Genomic DNA, 16,389 nt, shown 5'->3' with positions numbered 1-16,389 from the left:
TTCAAAGAAGTTCAAATGACAGCCGGGACCCACCAATTTATCGCACCTTCCGAAACACGGAAGAACTTGTTATGAAGTCTTAGACATTAGACGTAAATTGCACAAAGCCGGTGTTAGCAGTCAGCACGTTGTAAAACTTAGACCGATGCTGCAATAGATGCATTTGAGTGCAACAGAATAAATATTCTGTAAGCAGATGTTGTACTTGTGATGCAAGTGCAATAACAGATATTGTGCATTTGAAGGGACTGTATATTTAAGTGTGGTTGAACTATGGTCGTAGAGAGTAACTCCCATTTTGCGCACTAGAAGGTTAAAAGTACTGCGACTTTAAACTTGTTTTGATGCAGGCGGTTTTTATTTGAATAGTAGTTTTTATGCCAGGTTATATATACTTAATGGTTACATAAAAGGCCTTTAAATACATTTATATATTGTCATTTTAAGCTACCTTTGATATTATTGTGAAAACAATTCTTAAATAACAATTCACTTGTAAAATAACTTATGCGATGACTAATTCACTTGGAAAACCGGTTTGGTATAGTACCATTTCGTAGCCAGCTTCTATTTATATACTTTTTCTATTTTGCCGATAAATACTTCTTAAGTAATATTTTCTCAATATGAGTCTGTTCGTTATCACGTAACAGCTTGACTGGTTTTTACCTAATTTTCTAGTTTAAATGGTCTGGAAATAAGTGCAATTTTCACGCATTATTTTCTGAATGAATTATTCTAATTTCTGTGTAATTTTCGCATTCTAGCAATTTGCTTGGCGTGTGATTATATTTTTTATATAATTGTCATAAAGTACATTATGTACCATTTTGAAGATGGTCGATGCGGGAGAGTTGGAAATAGCAGTTAGTAGCCGGGTTGTTAATGATAAAAATCTTCCTACAGTTAACAGTTGTACTTTGCTCTTTCATAAAGTCTTATAGCAAAACCGGACCGTATTTGCGTTGTATCTAAGTGGAATATTTTCAAGTTTCATTCGGACTTTAACCCTTGTGGTTGGGAAACCCATATTAAAATAGGCTCTGCGACCAATGCCCACTCTTTTGTTTTTTTTCCATCAAGAATTATCTAAAAAAATAATCCTGTTATTAATATAAGCTGGTTGCCTTTTAAGCAGTTACTATAAAGCAAAAGTTATAGTCACTGTATAATATGTAGATTTTTTTTTTGGCTTATCGCATTAGGTTGAGTTGTATTTAGCCTCAAAAAAAATTGTCAAACAGTTGCATAACTTATGTCATAATAGCCTACGAAATACTTTAAATATAATATGCAAGAATGACTTGCAAAAAATAAAATACTAGTCGCAGTAAGCCTTGCTATACCGATATTGGAAATATCGATTGCTCATTAAAAATACATCTATTTTATATCGTCTGTCCTTGAATGCAACCTGTAATCCGCTGCGGTTTGTACCTACAATCTGGATTGTCAGTAATTTGCGGTTCGAGAGCACTGCCCTACAAACTTGTAAACTCCATAATTATCCCCTAGTTTGGGCTGGCGGGCTGCAATTTTGTTTTGGTACTGGTATTTTTTCTGGTACCTGACTTTTGCGTTGATAATTATATCTGCAAGGTAAGCTGCTCTTACTGTGGTAGGCCCTTTGATGGTATGGTTAACAATTTTAGAATCCTGTATCATAGTTAAATAATTAAAGTTAATCCAGCATTTCAATTGACAGCGAAAACCTTTACGTGTTCTTTACCTGTTTAAGAATAACGTTTAGATCTAAGATTACCTCCCTACTTACCAACACCCTCAAAATTGTCAAAAGTGTTGTTTTTCAAGTGAAGGCGAATATTACTTTCAATTTCAATACACAAATAAAAGTTTCCTTTTACCAGCAAATACTTATATCTCAAAGATAATAACACTTCCGACAGTTACACAGGGAACTGGTTACGGTAAACGTGAAAGTGACGTAAGAAAGCAATCTTAAGATAATTTACGTAATCGTTTCTCGGTCACGGGTGCAACGAGTCGTTTCGAGTTATTGTCTCGATGTTCTCTGGTACTCGATTTTCCAAGAATTTCAATGTATTGTGTGAAAAGTCTGCCTTTGCTTCATGGTTAGACCTGTTACCAACTTAAAAAAAATCTTTTTTACAAATATTGTGTCCGATCGAAAGCTTCATCTAATCAACTTTTCTACTTAAATTGTTTTGACATGTCAAAAATGTTCTGTCAGATCCTTATAACTGTATTCATCCTACATTATGGCTTTTAATTTCGATCGTATCTCATCCATACCTTTTAAACTGACATTTATTAAGCAGGTACAGGCTGGTACATCGTAATTATTCAGAATACATCCAATTGCTTTTAACATTTTACTTTAACAGTTGTTTATATAGATGACATGATTGTTTGTCTGTCAGATCGATCCGTGGCCTATTTTGATAATGGGTCGTGCACGTTATGAAGAGGTACTGATGAATGTTTTGGACTGCTGATATTACTTTTGCGAACAGTTCGTGTCAGATATGGAAGCAATTAGCAGTTTGTAATTGAAAGCACGTTTGTGTATGAAGAGGCTTCGGGACAGTTGTCGTGTAAAGTATTTATTAGGCATTCATTGTTTCGTTTTATGATGACACTAGCTACTAATTGTTTTTTGCTTTATGGAGATCAATTCGATGATAAAAATGTCCACACTAGACAAACATTGAGAAAGTATTCATAATGTCTTTGATGACTTTTATTTCTTCACCACCCTAAGAAACTTGTAGACAACGCCTAAGGCGTTAAGTCGGCCGTTGTACATTGTGCAAAAAATACAAAGTAATAAATAAATGAATAATGTTTGATTCGTGGTTTATCCTTTACGCCAATATGCATTTACACATTTGCTTACAAATAGGATAAAGAAGCCTTCCAGGAAAACGGGTTAATCATATTGCAAGCGTGTAAGCATTTCACGCCCTCATTTCATATCTTCAGTAACTGGCTGTTAGGGAAAATGTAATTGCATGATGGACGATTGCAAGTCTTATTAAATTGTTTTTCTTTCGTTTCTGGATTATTTCAAACGGCGTTCCTGTTTAGAGTCATATTCTATTTTAAAAATACTTCTATAAAATTTACGGGTTTTTTTTATTGTTTGCGTAAAGAGTAAACACGTTCAATATAGGCGTTTTTTAAGAGTAATGAATATGCTTATTCTATTAAATATTTTTTTATTATGCTAAGTAATTCATTAAAATTCTTTAAGGCCTAATGAACGTGTTCCGTTAATAGAATTGCTTATAAAAAAATTAAGACAATGCGTCAACAAAACATAATACAAGATTATGAATATTTACAAAACTGGAAAATACTAATGACTTAGCGCCATTGTTCTGAAATGAAAAAACACATTTTTTTCTTAGGTTTTATACTAATTTCAGATTTTTTGTCTGTCATTGTTTAACGCTACTAACAATATTATTCGAGATAAATATTTATCTTCAATCTTATTTTTAAGCTTAGTACATTGACACGAAATTTTTACATAAATAAATTCAAGTTCTATTTACAACATTTTCATCATTATTAGCGATGTCTTAACTTTTTTTTGAGATGAGAAATCACCAGAGGACATCATGAGTGCCACTTGATGGTGTTACCGCGGTACTAGTGCTCAAAGGGCTCCAGAAGGAAAAACGATGGATTTCAGTCAGTAAAAGTCTTAACTTCTCTTCTTAGAGGCCCTGGGCATAACAACTGTTAAAAATGGGGCCCTAGTGACAACGTTCAACACTCTTACGGACGGTCCTAACTAAGACTTTTAGCTAAATTAGCAGAGACGTATCGATACGGGTCTTGAGCACACAGTCATAGATTACGAACACTGCCGAATATAAAAGGGGTTTGTAAGCTATGCAACGATTGTTCATCATCATTCCAGCCGTAGGACGTCCACTGTTAAAATTATGCCTACCCCAATAACTCCAAAACAACTAGCTTGAAGTGGCCTTTTTTCTAACGACGTCAAAAATCATCACATGACCCCTCCCGCTGTGGGTAAACAGCGGTGAGGGAGTGTCAGACTCTTACTTACTAAAAACCGTGGTATTCCGTCGTAGGCCTTTTATGTGCCAGGGCCGCGGTATCTCTTTCGAACAACCCGCAGGGCTTGAAGTGGCCTGCGTCCGTAATTTTAGTCAGATCATCCTACTATCTCATCGATAACCATCTTCAACTGTTATTACAAATACGAACATTGCGTAGGAAGTTACATACTCTCTTTACGTCATCAATGATGGAAGGTGCGAACAAAAACATGGTTATTGTTCTAGAAATTACGACAACAATAACAAGCTCGTTCAATTAACACATAGACTATAAGGTTTGAGGTCATTTTGTTTCATTGTTGCTATATGTATAAGTGTTAAATAATATTTATATCCATATACAACTTAGCGCTAAGTACCTACATAACAGACGAAGCATTTTTTTTGTGTACTGGTGTTCTTGCGGTCTGCTTAAATTCTGACTTGTACCGCTTTATAATATAAAATGAAAAAATGTAAAGACAACTACTTTTTGACATTGACTTTAAGTTGGACCGAGCCAGTATGGATCATAAACCGGCCAGATAGTTTGAGAAGATCAATTTTTACAACCCCGTTTTTACCTACAACATTTTATGCCTTAAGTTACACACACACAGTGTTACTTGCACTGCCTAGATCTGGCAAAACTATCCTCAAGTTAAACGCACATCCTGAACCATGATGCAACATTGCAACTTACCACTTATTATTCCTGACGCCACAATAGGCTGGGTATTCTCAGCTGCCTCCTATTAACGGCCCGTGCTTCGAATGACAAGTCACAAGGTCTGTATCGATCAGGAGCCTCTGCTTTCTATTTCTGGTACTTATCCATCGATTGGCTTGTTGACTTTGAAGCTTTGTGTCTTGATTTGTTTGAGAGTTTACTGTTACTGTATAGTTGACAAAGGTGAATGAATAGTGAGGACTGTTTTTGGAATTGTTATCTAGAAGTATAATAGAACTTTTATGTATGCAAGGAGTCATCATCTCCCTAGCCTTTACCAAACTTGTTGGATTCGGGTTCCAGTCTAACTGTTACCAGTTTTAGTGTCTATCTAGTCAGTCCCTCCACCAAAGACACTAACAGAAGTAATCCGGCAAACTGACAATCACAGCTTGAAAAGACTCGTTATTAAGTTGTTGTCGATTGCCAAAAACGTTAAAATGACAACCGGTACCCACCAATGTAAATCACTTTACGATGCCACCGATAGACAGAATTCCATAAAGCCTTGTCTGCTTTCAGAACAAAACATATTATTGTAAATATTTTACTAAAATACCCTCCTGATAAACCTCGATATCTGCTATCGAATGCATTCAAGTAATAATCGATATTATGCGCACAGTTCAAGGCCTATAACGTTTAAGTGCAAATGTAGCCAAACTAGTTTCTGAGTACTGAGTAAGTAGATCGTGTTATAGTTATATGAAGCTGATAGTTTCAGTTATATGATATGTATATCGTTGTTTTTGCATCCGTTTTGAAGCGTTGACTCTGATAAAATCTAGTACACTTTGTTTTATATGTATGTGAAATATGTAGGTCACTCATACCTTCTTATTTCCTCCGGGACGCAAGGATGGCATCACTCGGATAAAACATAGCTTATGTCTGTTTCCAGGTATCTTCGTGCCTCGAGGTTTTGCCTCGAGGCACGAAGTGAATTTTGAATCTGCATTCACTATCCAGATTCAAAATTCAAAATAAAAGAATACCAATAAAAGTTTGGCAATGACCCTCAAAGTAGGCTACAGTCTATGTCTTGAGGGTCCGAGTCGCGACATTCAAGTATTGACTAACAATAAACATAAGGAAATATAAAGATGTGGTTAGTGTTTCCCTCATAGAATGTTGTCTATTCTGTTTTCTATTCTATGAGGAAAAACTCTTCTCTGTTACTTGTCATACTGGCATTCACTCCCTCTTGTCTTTGGTCTTCCTCTCTCTCTTTCTACACATCCATATCTACATTCACACTTAATATACTGTTTTGGTGCACTTTAGAAAATAGTGTATTCAAAAATAATTTCATAACTAATGTCGTTTACTATGTATTAAAGAAAGTCACAATTCTTGTCTATCAAAACGTCTAGCGTTGTATCAACTTTCTCTTTAGTGGGCTCCGTCCAAATTATTAAGCGCAATTGTTTATTTTATGTTAATATCACACTTCTATTAAAGATTTTATTACTTTAATAAATACAATAAATAATAATAAACTACTTTAGCGATGTGTTAATTGTTAGAATTGATTTTCTATTTTAATTAGCTTTCTCCTGCGGTTTTCCTAATGTCCTCTAGGAACTAATTTGCAGAGCTTGCTTCTTCTACGTTGCCGTGCCCTACAGGGTCCATACTGTACTATATTATTATGTAACACCTTTTAAACATATGGAGTGCAATAAACGTATTGAGTATTGAGTACTGAGCTGGTTATAAAAGCCTTTCTTTATTAATGGGCCATCCAAAATCATAACGAATTCTTCAAATATGACCAGTATTTAGCCGAGAACAGTGTGTTTAATATTTGTATGAGTTATGGATCTTCTATCAATGGACAAAAATGGATCTGAGCATATAATATAGTTTTTCTCAGGCGAATGAAATACTTTCATGAAGATACGAGTAAAAGTGATAGCTGTTTTTGTTTCTTCGCCCCGCCTGAATGTTTCCTCTTATTTAGTATTATCCAAAAAGTTTCATGCATTGTTATCTTTCTATTTGGTTTTCGCTGTAAAACCTCTGCACCGATTTATATGGTAAATAGCTAAGATCTGGCGGTGGGTTATTTTTTGTGATAATACTTTTATCCTATCCCGTGAAGTGTATGGGGATCCTCTAAACTAGTTTACGCGGTTTTCACCCGATCTCCGTGGAAAGTACTCAGTCCACCCTAATAATAAGTACCTAGCCTAGAGGCATGTTTTCTCAATGAATGGGCTGTCAATACCTACTGAAAGTTTTTTTCCAATTGGTCCTGAGATACTAGCGCGTTTAAGCAAACAAACTCTATATTATTATAACAACTCTACGGCTCTAATATTATATCTGATGTAAATAAGTGAATGTAAGTAAAATGTTTTATACATAAGCGTAGAAAGGGGAAGTTCCATTACGAAGTAAATAAAATAATCGCTTAACCGAATTATCTTTATTTCCTTTGTCGTGTAGGCCGAAATAATGTACTGAACACAAGTTAAAGCTTTTTTGTCAAGTACAATACCTTAGAATTAAGTAGCCGTGGTAAGTAGTAATAGTAGCTTACTTAACAAAAACTCTATGACACGAATTGTACTTTCTCTTGTCTATGTTCGTTGCCTAAAACGGAACGTTATAAGTAGGTAGCTGTGTGGAGTGCCGTGGATTTTATTACAGGTATTTGTAGGCCTGGTTTAAAAATATAAAAAAAACATAATTCCTGTATTTTTTTGGGATATGGGCACATAGTTATTATTTAAATAGTATATACAGTCATCCTCATGGACACATTGCGAATAATAAGAAGTACAGTCATTCGCATTTTGGTCATTGGCCATGCTGGACTGCCGGGCCGATTCTCGGTGCAATCGATATGTGTGATGACCATGCTTTTTTTGTGTTTGGGAAGGTGTCCTCATATTATTTTATATTAGCCTAAAAAAACCGTTCAAGTGTTAGTCGGACTCGCGCGCTAATCTTTTCGTACCCTGTAAAATACCTATTTATTATATAATTTGTGTTTCATGAAAATGCTAACGGACAGCGAAGTCTTAGCAATAGGGCCGTTTTACTCTTTGGGTACGGAACCCTAAAAAGCATTTGGTCATTATGCACTCCAGCCATTGACGTCAACTATGGAAAACATGGTCTTTTCCTCCTTACCAACAAATATTTGACTAAGATATTTGCGTGTTATGTGCTTACTCCTAAGTTTTGTTTGCTTGGTAAGTCATTATTGCTTCAGGACGTGATTTTTCCTTATTTTAGAGAAAATTTTATCTATTTGTCTAGTAGATTACGTTGAGCTTTGACGTAAGAGCAACTATAAAAAAATGGTAAGTATGTAAATATTAAAGGTACATCATCATTGAGGTTGCTCGGGTAACTGTGTTGAGGAGGTCAAATAGGCAGTCGCTCCTTGTAAAACACTGGTACTCAGCTGCATCCGGTTAGACTGAAAGCCGACCCCAACATACATAGTTGGGTAAAAAGGTAAGTAGATGATGATGATGATGATGATGATGGTACCAAAAAACAAGGTTGCAGAATCTAATCCTACCTTCTCTGCTGCTCTCAACCCAACTCAAAGTTTTTGTATTTCAAATGGGCATTTGCAGGCTTATAAAAAGTCACACTAGTTGCTCGGATCCAAAAAGTTGGTCTCATGGAGAAGAGCCGGCAAGAAACTCCATGGACCTATATGTATAAAAACATAGTTCACTCACTGGTATGATTGATATGATTTAAAACAAAGCTAGATATTATATTTAGCAATATATAACATCAACATACCATTAAAACTTAGTAGACACAAGCAGACTACACAGGTCAAAAGTTCAACCTATGTTCAAACAAAGAAGTTTTATGTTATTGCAAAATGTACTTTATTACTTGGGAAATATGGTTGCTTTTGTAAATGAGTGGGTTTATCTAAGCGTAATGTGGATAGAAGGAGTGTGTCAATGTATAGGTATTTATAGAACTGAGGTCAATGCATTTTATTGCGATTTTTTAAATGATATTGTGTCCGAAATGATAGATAGAGGAGCCTCACTGTTCGATCAGAACTTATGCAATTTATTTAGAAAGTCCCAAAAAAATATTTTCCAAAAAATACTAACAACTGAATCGGACGTTCTCAAAACCTCCTCCTTTTTTTCAGAAATAGGTTAAAAAGTGAATGCGTAAGATAAATACAAACAATCTTAATTTTAAGTAACCAGTAGCCTACTTATAAATTCAACCCAAAAAGGGTTAATATACCTTGAAACACCAATCTTGTTCTAATTAACTACTTTATTATTTATGTATTTATAATTACATGATTTTTAATTACTGCTTAACCTTGTTATATAATTTAAGAAGCACGCGTGATGATTAATTGTACTGATTTTTAGCACGTTCTGTGCTAAATCTGATTCCATTATATTTTTTGCTTTAATATGAATTTACAATTGATCAAACAATTAGATATTGCATAAGCATAATTTGCATATTTTATATAATTTGAAAAAATATTGTTATGTTGATCTGAAAAATATTGATACTTGGAGCTTAAAGCCAACATTTTTTATGAGAAGAACCGGCAAGAAACTCCATAGACACTCATACTCTCTCTAGGCCAACATACATAGAAGTCGGTGCCCCTAAGTTATTTTTGAATTTTTTGCCACTGACTGTAAAGCATATAAATAAATTAAAAAATTATGAAATAAAACTTGATTCTGACATGTCCTTGACCGGTATAAATTATGGCGTTTTTGATCACCTCGAATGCCAAACAAGTTTTTTCGCCTTTTACGTACGATTAAAACATACATGGCGAATTTGTTTTATTAATCAAGTGTGACAATTTAACGCAATCAAATGATGAAGTAGTCTGTAATCATGAACTTCTCAAGCTCAAATGCTCAATAAGTTTTTTTTTTAGTAGACCAGTACATGTTTTTCTTTTTTCCTCTTATTAGTCTACTAGCCTACTCGAGTAGTTCCACTGGTTTCCTTACGAAACTATTTCCCGCATCCAGATAAAAAAACTGTCAATAGATATGTTATTCTAATGTATAAGCTGCATTACAGTTTCTTCAAAATCCATTCAACTTTTGCCTCTACAAGAATAGTGTGATATGCCTCTCCTAACGTGTGCTGCCTATTGGTCTTTACCTTAATTACTCAAAAGAACAGTATTCTAACGACGCCATGTTTCCTCTTTCCAGGGTCATACCAGCCAAGCAATGAGTTGATGCTGCGTTTCTACAGCTACTTCAAACAAGCCACAGAAGGTCCGTGTGATAAGCCTAAGCCTGGTTTCTGGGATGTAGTCAACAGGTACGATACATTTTGATTTCCCTATCTTATACATAAATATAAACTAAAATATACTACGATAAAGGAATTACAAGTGTCAAGTGTCTAACAGCCAGTTTCTTCATCAAAAGTAAAAGCCAAAGTAATGTCATAAAGTAAAAGTAACTGTCAAATTCGTTTTATCTATTAGTTTTGCTGTTACTCTAGCCTCGAAAAAACTAATTTGACTGTTACTTTTACTTTATGACATTACTTTGGCTTTTACTTTTGATGAAGAAACTGGCTGTTAGTGTGTAGTTTCGTTCTCCAACATGTATGCCCAGCGCGGTGGATATGGGCATATCCCCTCAGCTTGTTGGGGAAGACAGCAGTCCAGTGATAATTTGGCTAAGGAGACCACTATGAGAAAAGATATTTGCAACGGCTTTGTAAATTACTTACCATCCCATAAGTATGTATTATTGGAGGATCTCTTAGGGACAAAGCCTGAAACACAAAAGGCTCTTGAAGGGTCATTGTTAGGGCTGATCAGTGAAAGTTTGATACTCCATTGTAAGCAGACCGTACTTCCTTACTAATATTATAGAGGAAAATGCGAAAGTAAATCTGTGTATCTGTCGGGCTACGCCAAAACTATTGAATCGAATGTTGGTACACAGATATTCGACAATGTGAGAAAGAGACATTTCCTACTTCTTCAGAAAGTGGTTCCCTAGGGACGCGGGGAACAGCTAGTAAGAAATAAAGGTACATAAATTGCCTATATATCCTTCGAGCTGTGACATAGAAACGCTGGTTATTCTCAGGGAGGTCTATTAAAAACGCATTTTCATACCCGACTGCGTAAGGAGGTTAATTTACAAAGACACTTTGTGCGAAAAATATGCATACTTAGCTTTTGCAATGTTACAGCAAAGTTAGTCAACTAATATACTCCTAAGAGGCAGTTGCACCATTTATCTATGAAGATAACAAAACCATAACCAGCCGTATACTTGCCGCCCATTGGTCACATCGGCGATTTGACAACTGAAAATGGTTCGGTCATCGTTAAAGTTAAATGGTGTAACTCTACTTTTATTCTTCAAATATAATCCTTACGTGTTAAGGAATAAGGTTTAAATCAAGATTATTTCAATTTCAGAGCAAAATGGGAATCATGGAACAAATTAGGCAATATGACAAAGGACGAGGCGATGAAAGCATACGTCGACGAATTACATAAGGTAATATTCCATAGAATGTATCTATATATAATGGTGTCTACACACCAAAGCCGCTGATGCCGCCGGGCTGTGCCGCCGGCCTTAAGGGTGCGTTTACCAGTGCATGGAGTTGGAGCAAGTGACAAGAGCACATGCGCGACTCGCTGGACCCGCACGTTTTTAAAATGCATGTAACCTGCGCATGTGCCTCAACATGCGCAAGCTACTTGCACCGTGTAGATGCACCCTTAGAGCAAAACGATATTTTTCTGTATGGTAAAAAAAAAATATTGAAATCAATGCAGTTGCATGTCAATTGCACCGGCAATTAGGACATGCCATGTACAATGTAAGAATGAAATACCTATAAAAAAAATTGAGAAAAGATAAAATACGGACCCATTATTTTGGGGTTATCTAAAAGGACTAATTACTTTTTAACACGCTTATTATAATACTTTAATTCGACCCACTTCTCGGTCTTCGATTACGATGAAATTTTCCACACTTCTCTATGTTCTTATGACAATAGATGACTAATTAAGAAACGTCATTATAAATCCAATATGGCGACCTCCCCAAGATGGCGGACTGGCTGTTTTTTCATTGACCATGTTTATTTTGTGTACAGATAGTGGAAACGATGTCATACAACTCAGATGTGGCTTCGTTTCTGTCGGTGGACGATGAGGACCCGAACTTCCCGAACAATGATCTGGAGCTGGTGGCCGGAGATGTCCTGGCCAGGGTCAGGTCGGGACAGAATACCCCTGTGTGTGAGTATGGAATTAATTGGAAGTCATATTAATTTTTATTGAAAAAATGTTGCAGACGTCCCATTCTATAGACCCCTTATGAGGTAATGCTCTAATGTCAAACCACACTTGATAGTTTTATGATAAAATATTGAAAAATGTTAAGCACAAAAAAGGTAAACTTTTCAAGTTCAAGTACAAATAAATGCTTCCAAAAAATTTATATATTTTTTAACCCATAGTGCCCATAGGTCAACTGGGAACTTTACTATTATTCTTGTAATTTTCTATATTCCAAACTTGATACCAATTGTTGAGGTTTAACTTCCGTAACTATAGCGTTTTTTTAAGTAAATAAAGATTTATTTTTGCTTATGTCAATACATAGTTACAAAATTGTATTATAGGCAATGAATCATTAATTATTCCCACAATGTTAAGTATAGAGTATGGATTAGGTACTATTTAAATCGGATTATCTATTTAACCCCTTAAATTGGTGTTTTTTTTTTATAATAAATTAGTTTAAATGATTTTTTCCAGTTTTACCCTTTCACCCCTATAATTTTAGTTTTGTTTTTCTAATAATAAATCTGTTTTGCTTTTTTTTCCAGTATCGGGCGCGTCGTCCCCAGTCCGCAGCGCGTCGCCGCCGCGACAGCGACACGACTCGGACGATGAGTTTATCGATACAGTAGATGTTAGTGTTGTACGTATGGTGCTGTGACTAATATCGATGTTTGGTGATGGCACTAATTTGTGTGGCTTGCGGATTGGTGGATGGTGGTAGAGGGAAAAAGTGTTTTGGGGTGCTTTATTTTTATTGGATAAAGATAAAAATTCATTTATTGCATAACTGTGTACATATTGATGTTCATTAAATACAATAAATTCTATCCAAGTCGGACATGCAATATTAAAATAAAGTAGAGAAAAAAAGATGGAAAGCAATTTAACTTCTATTTTTACAGACGACATAAACGTCCGTTTTTTGTAAAGTGACGTTTGTGTGAGTGAGTAAATATTTGCTTTAAGAAAACTGACGTTTATGTTGTCGGGTTGGTGAACTTGGGTAGATGAACTGCGGATAGTAGTTTTTATGCTAAGCCTCTTAGTTAAAGTTAGAGGCCTGAAAAGAGTTTTACTATATACTCGTATAAGGCGAATTTTTGACAATACTTCTGGAAACAAAGTAAAATGTCAACGTTTCATGTAATAATCAGGTTTTGGAACATTAATTTAAAACAATATTTTTTGTTAAATCTGCCATCCACCGGTTTTCGAAGTCAACTGGAGTGGTGTGGTTTTTCTATTTGGGCGTTTTTGGGAGTTTCATCATGCAGCATGTGTAATTTCTAGCTAGTATGTAGACAAATATCATCGCTTTTCCATCATTAATAATTATTTTTCATCATCATTTTCATCATCAGCCATTTTAATGGTCCCACTGAAGGGCACAGACCTCTTCTTATACAGACAAGGAATTAATATAGTAGTACCAATAGTTCGACATTAAAAAAAAAATGCCGACTCTTTCTTCCCAAAAACGCTCAGCATTTTGACACTTAATTAGCTTGTTTGCCACTATAGAATTTTTCACGTACGATGGACTAGTATCATTGAGATTTAGAACATAAAAAAAAACTATTATTTTGCAAAATAAGTGCATTTTGTCATTGATCATCAGAAGCATGTCATACAATTCATTCAGACTCATCAATAGCACCAAAAACTCAAAGGCTTAAAATCTTCTTTTTTGCATATTAATTTTCCCTGTTTCTTTCAATAAGTCAATCATCAATAATTCTCGAGAGAATATCGATAAATCACTCGATATCTTCATCACTCACAACACAACACTAAAAACTTTTGTTGCTTCTTAGTCGTACTCACATCTTAACTCGATTATCGATACACCAAAAACGATCATCAATTTAGTTTCGATATTTTATTTTTTACTCGAATAATCCATCGAACGTGAAACCCATAGCATAGATTTCCGGTTTCCGGTGCACAGGTTATTGGGAATCCAAGCCAAGTTAGAAGATCGAACGTGGCATGGGATGAGGTTCAGCATTTGCACCTAATGTTCCAAGAGAGCGACCCTGACGGTCAGGTGCCACGCCGACAGAATACCAGTGCTGGGCAAACGCATAAGGTCCACTTGATAAACATTGGATTTTGTTTTGATGTCGCTTTTAGCAGTTGGTTTTTGTTTTTTGGGTTGTGTGAAACATCTTTAGGTTTTATAATATCTGTGTGACTCTAACGCCCAAGTTCATTGGTAGCATAGAAGCCAATTTTCTTAAAACAACCTCCTGTTAAGAATTTTGACGTTCAATTTTCAAAGTGAACGGTTATTTTAAGAGAAATTTGTGTCTATGGTGTCGGTGACTTTAGGTCTTAGTCATATGCAATCTATTAATGATTGTGCCCCAATTTGTTAGTACAAGAGTGCCTTTAGATGTTTCACATAATGACGGCCTTGTTTTTCAATGTAAACTGGCTTCTATATTTTTACTTTCGAGTACATAATATGCTGAAATAATATTATACTCAGAATTATTTTGCATTAAAATTGTTCGAAAACAATCAGGGTGATTTCTGAACGGGCCTAAAATCTTCATTCTGTAGGCTTTTCATTTAACGCATGTAGTTATGCGCATTATATTTTTTTATGTATGTTGTACATTTGTTTATCTCCATCAGATAAGATAGATTATGAGTCATTGAGAATGAATTATTGTATTTTTAAACTACTTATTGTCTTATTGTGTTTACACGGACTTATGAAACAATAGACAGGCACGCTTTAATAAATTAAAACCTAAATGCTGTGTCTGTTTACAAAATGCTAATGCTAAATGTAAATGCTATGATCAAAAAAATGTATGTCTACTAAAGATTGTTTTTATAGAAAGCAAATTAAGTCAAAGCCAATTTTTTTGGTCACAGTATCAAATGTCCTTTCAAGCAATCTCTTTTAGAAATCTATCCTATCTGATTGAGATCCGAAACTCTATATGGACGTTAATATATTTAGTCATATGTAATAATAATTTACTGTTATATTTATTATAACTTCAGAGCGAGCCGGAAGCGCCGCCGCCGCGGCAGACGGCACCGCGACTCAGCAATGGACACGCGCACCAGATCACCTCACAGCTTACACGTAAGTAGCGCACACAAAACAGGCATTTTGATTTCCTAGTTGTCCACTCAAAGTTAAAGGTTTTAATTTCATATAGACCTACTATAGGTTCTTTTTTATGATGGTAAAAATCATCAAATGACCCCTCTCGCTGTGGGTTAACAGCGGTGAGGGAGTGTCAGACTCTTACTGAATAAACCCACCATGTTCTTTCTAGAGCCCAACGTGTACTAGGAAGCACGTATTTTCTGTACAAAAATTAATATTTTTCTGTGTTCTGCCAAAAAATGCTGTCATTGACCATCTTTGGCAGTCGTTACGGGTAATCAGACTCTAACCAGTTGCCCGGGTATCTGGGTTGAGGAGGTCAGACAGGCAGTCGCTCCTTGTAAGACACTGGTACTCAACTTCATCCGTCTAGAGTCTAGAAAGTCCGACCCCAACATAGTTGGGAAATCGCGAGGCATATGATGATGAGCTCAAGAGAGGGTTGGTTGGCGCTCGTTGGAGCAGGGTTATCGTTCGGCAATAGCACGACATGATAATGACGAATGATGTAATGATGCAATATTTCTATATTTCCCCTCAGATTTGAAAGTGCTAGAACAGCTGCCGGGCACATTGGCGCGGTTGGAGGCCGACGTGGCCGCGCTACGTAAAGCTGTCGAGGGAGACCGCAGGATACTAGACGTGAGTACACATACATATAGGACTCATATCATTATCCATATAGGGGAATTTTGTATTAAGTGGAAAATCTTGTAAGGGGTTTTAGTATAGGTAAATGGTTTTTTTTAAGTGTCTGTTCACTAAAACAAATTGCATAAATATTGTTATGGTATGCATATGGTCTTACAAAAATCTTATATATAAAAATGAATTGCTGTACGTTAGTCTCATAAAAACACAAGAATGGCTGGACCGATTTGGCTTATTTTGGTTTTGAAATGTTTGTAGAGGTCCAGGGAAGGTTTAAAAGGTGAGAAAAATTCTAATAATTGCCGGGAAAATCTTCAAAACAGCATTTTTCTATTTCCCATACAAACGTTTTCTAAATAAAATGGAGAGTCAATTTGTAATTTATTGCCGCTGCATAAAGTTCAAATTCGCGTGCGCGTTGGAGGATCTAATATCGCGTTCTGAAATTCAACAAACGCGACAAAATTGCATAGTCTCAAAATACATAGTACATAAATAGTGGTCGGCT

General features: G+C 35.6%; 1 protein-coding gene across 9 annotated transcripts in view; it reads left to right on the top strand.

Annotated features, from left to right (window-relative positions):
- The window catches only part of LOC110384641 (acyl-CoA-binding domain-containing protein 5), a 29,919-nt gene that overhangs the window by 9,457 nt on the left and 4,073 nt on the right, over positions 1 to 16,389 (top strand). For 4 of the 9 annotated variants that reach the window (XM_064042071.1, XM_064042073.1, XM_064042072.1 and 1 more), the window contains exons 2-8: positions 9,981 to 10,092; positions 11,216 to 11,297; positions 11,908 to 12,052; positions 12,646 to 12,740; positions 14,049 to 14,189; positions 15,119 to 15,203; positions 15,772 to 15,872. In XM_064042071.1, coding sequence (XP_063898141.1) covers positions 9,981 to 10,092; positions 11,216 to 11,297; positions 11,908 to 12,052; positions 12,646 to 12,740; positions 14,049 to 14,189; positions 15,119 to 15,203; positions 15,772 to 15,872 — 761 coding nt within the window. The remainder of the gene's footprint in view (positions 1 to 9,980; positions 10,093 to 11,215; positions 11,298 to 11,907; positions 12,053 to 12,645; positions 12,741 to 14,048; positions 14,190 to 15,118; positions 15,204 to 15,771; positions 15,873 to 16,389) is intronic. The other 5 variants (XM_064042075.1, XM_064042076.1, XM_064042078.1 and 2 more) reach the window with 3 other exon arrangements.

This window comes from Helicoverpa armigera, chromosome 27, assembly GCF_030705265.1.
Source record: "Helicoverpa armigera isolate CAAS_96S chromosome 27, ASM3070526v1, whole genome shotgun sequence".
In the NCBI taxonomy this organism is placed as follows: Eukaryota; Metazoa; Arthropoda; class Insecta; order Lepidoptera; family Noctuidae; genus Helicoverpa; species Helicoverpa armigera.
Note: the sequence above shows the minus strand (reverse complement) of the source record. Positions and strands in the feature narration are given on the sequence as shown.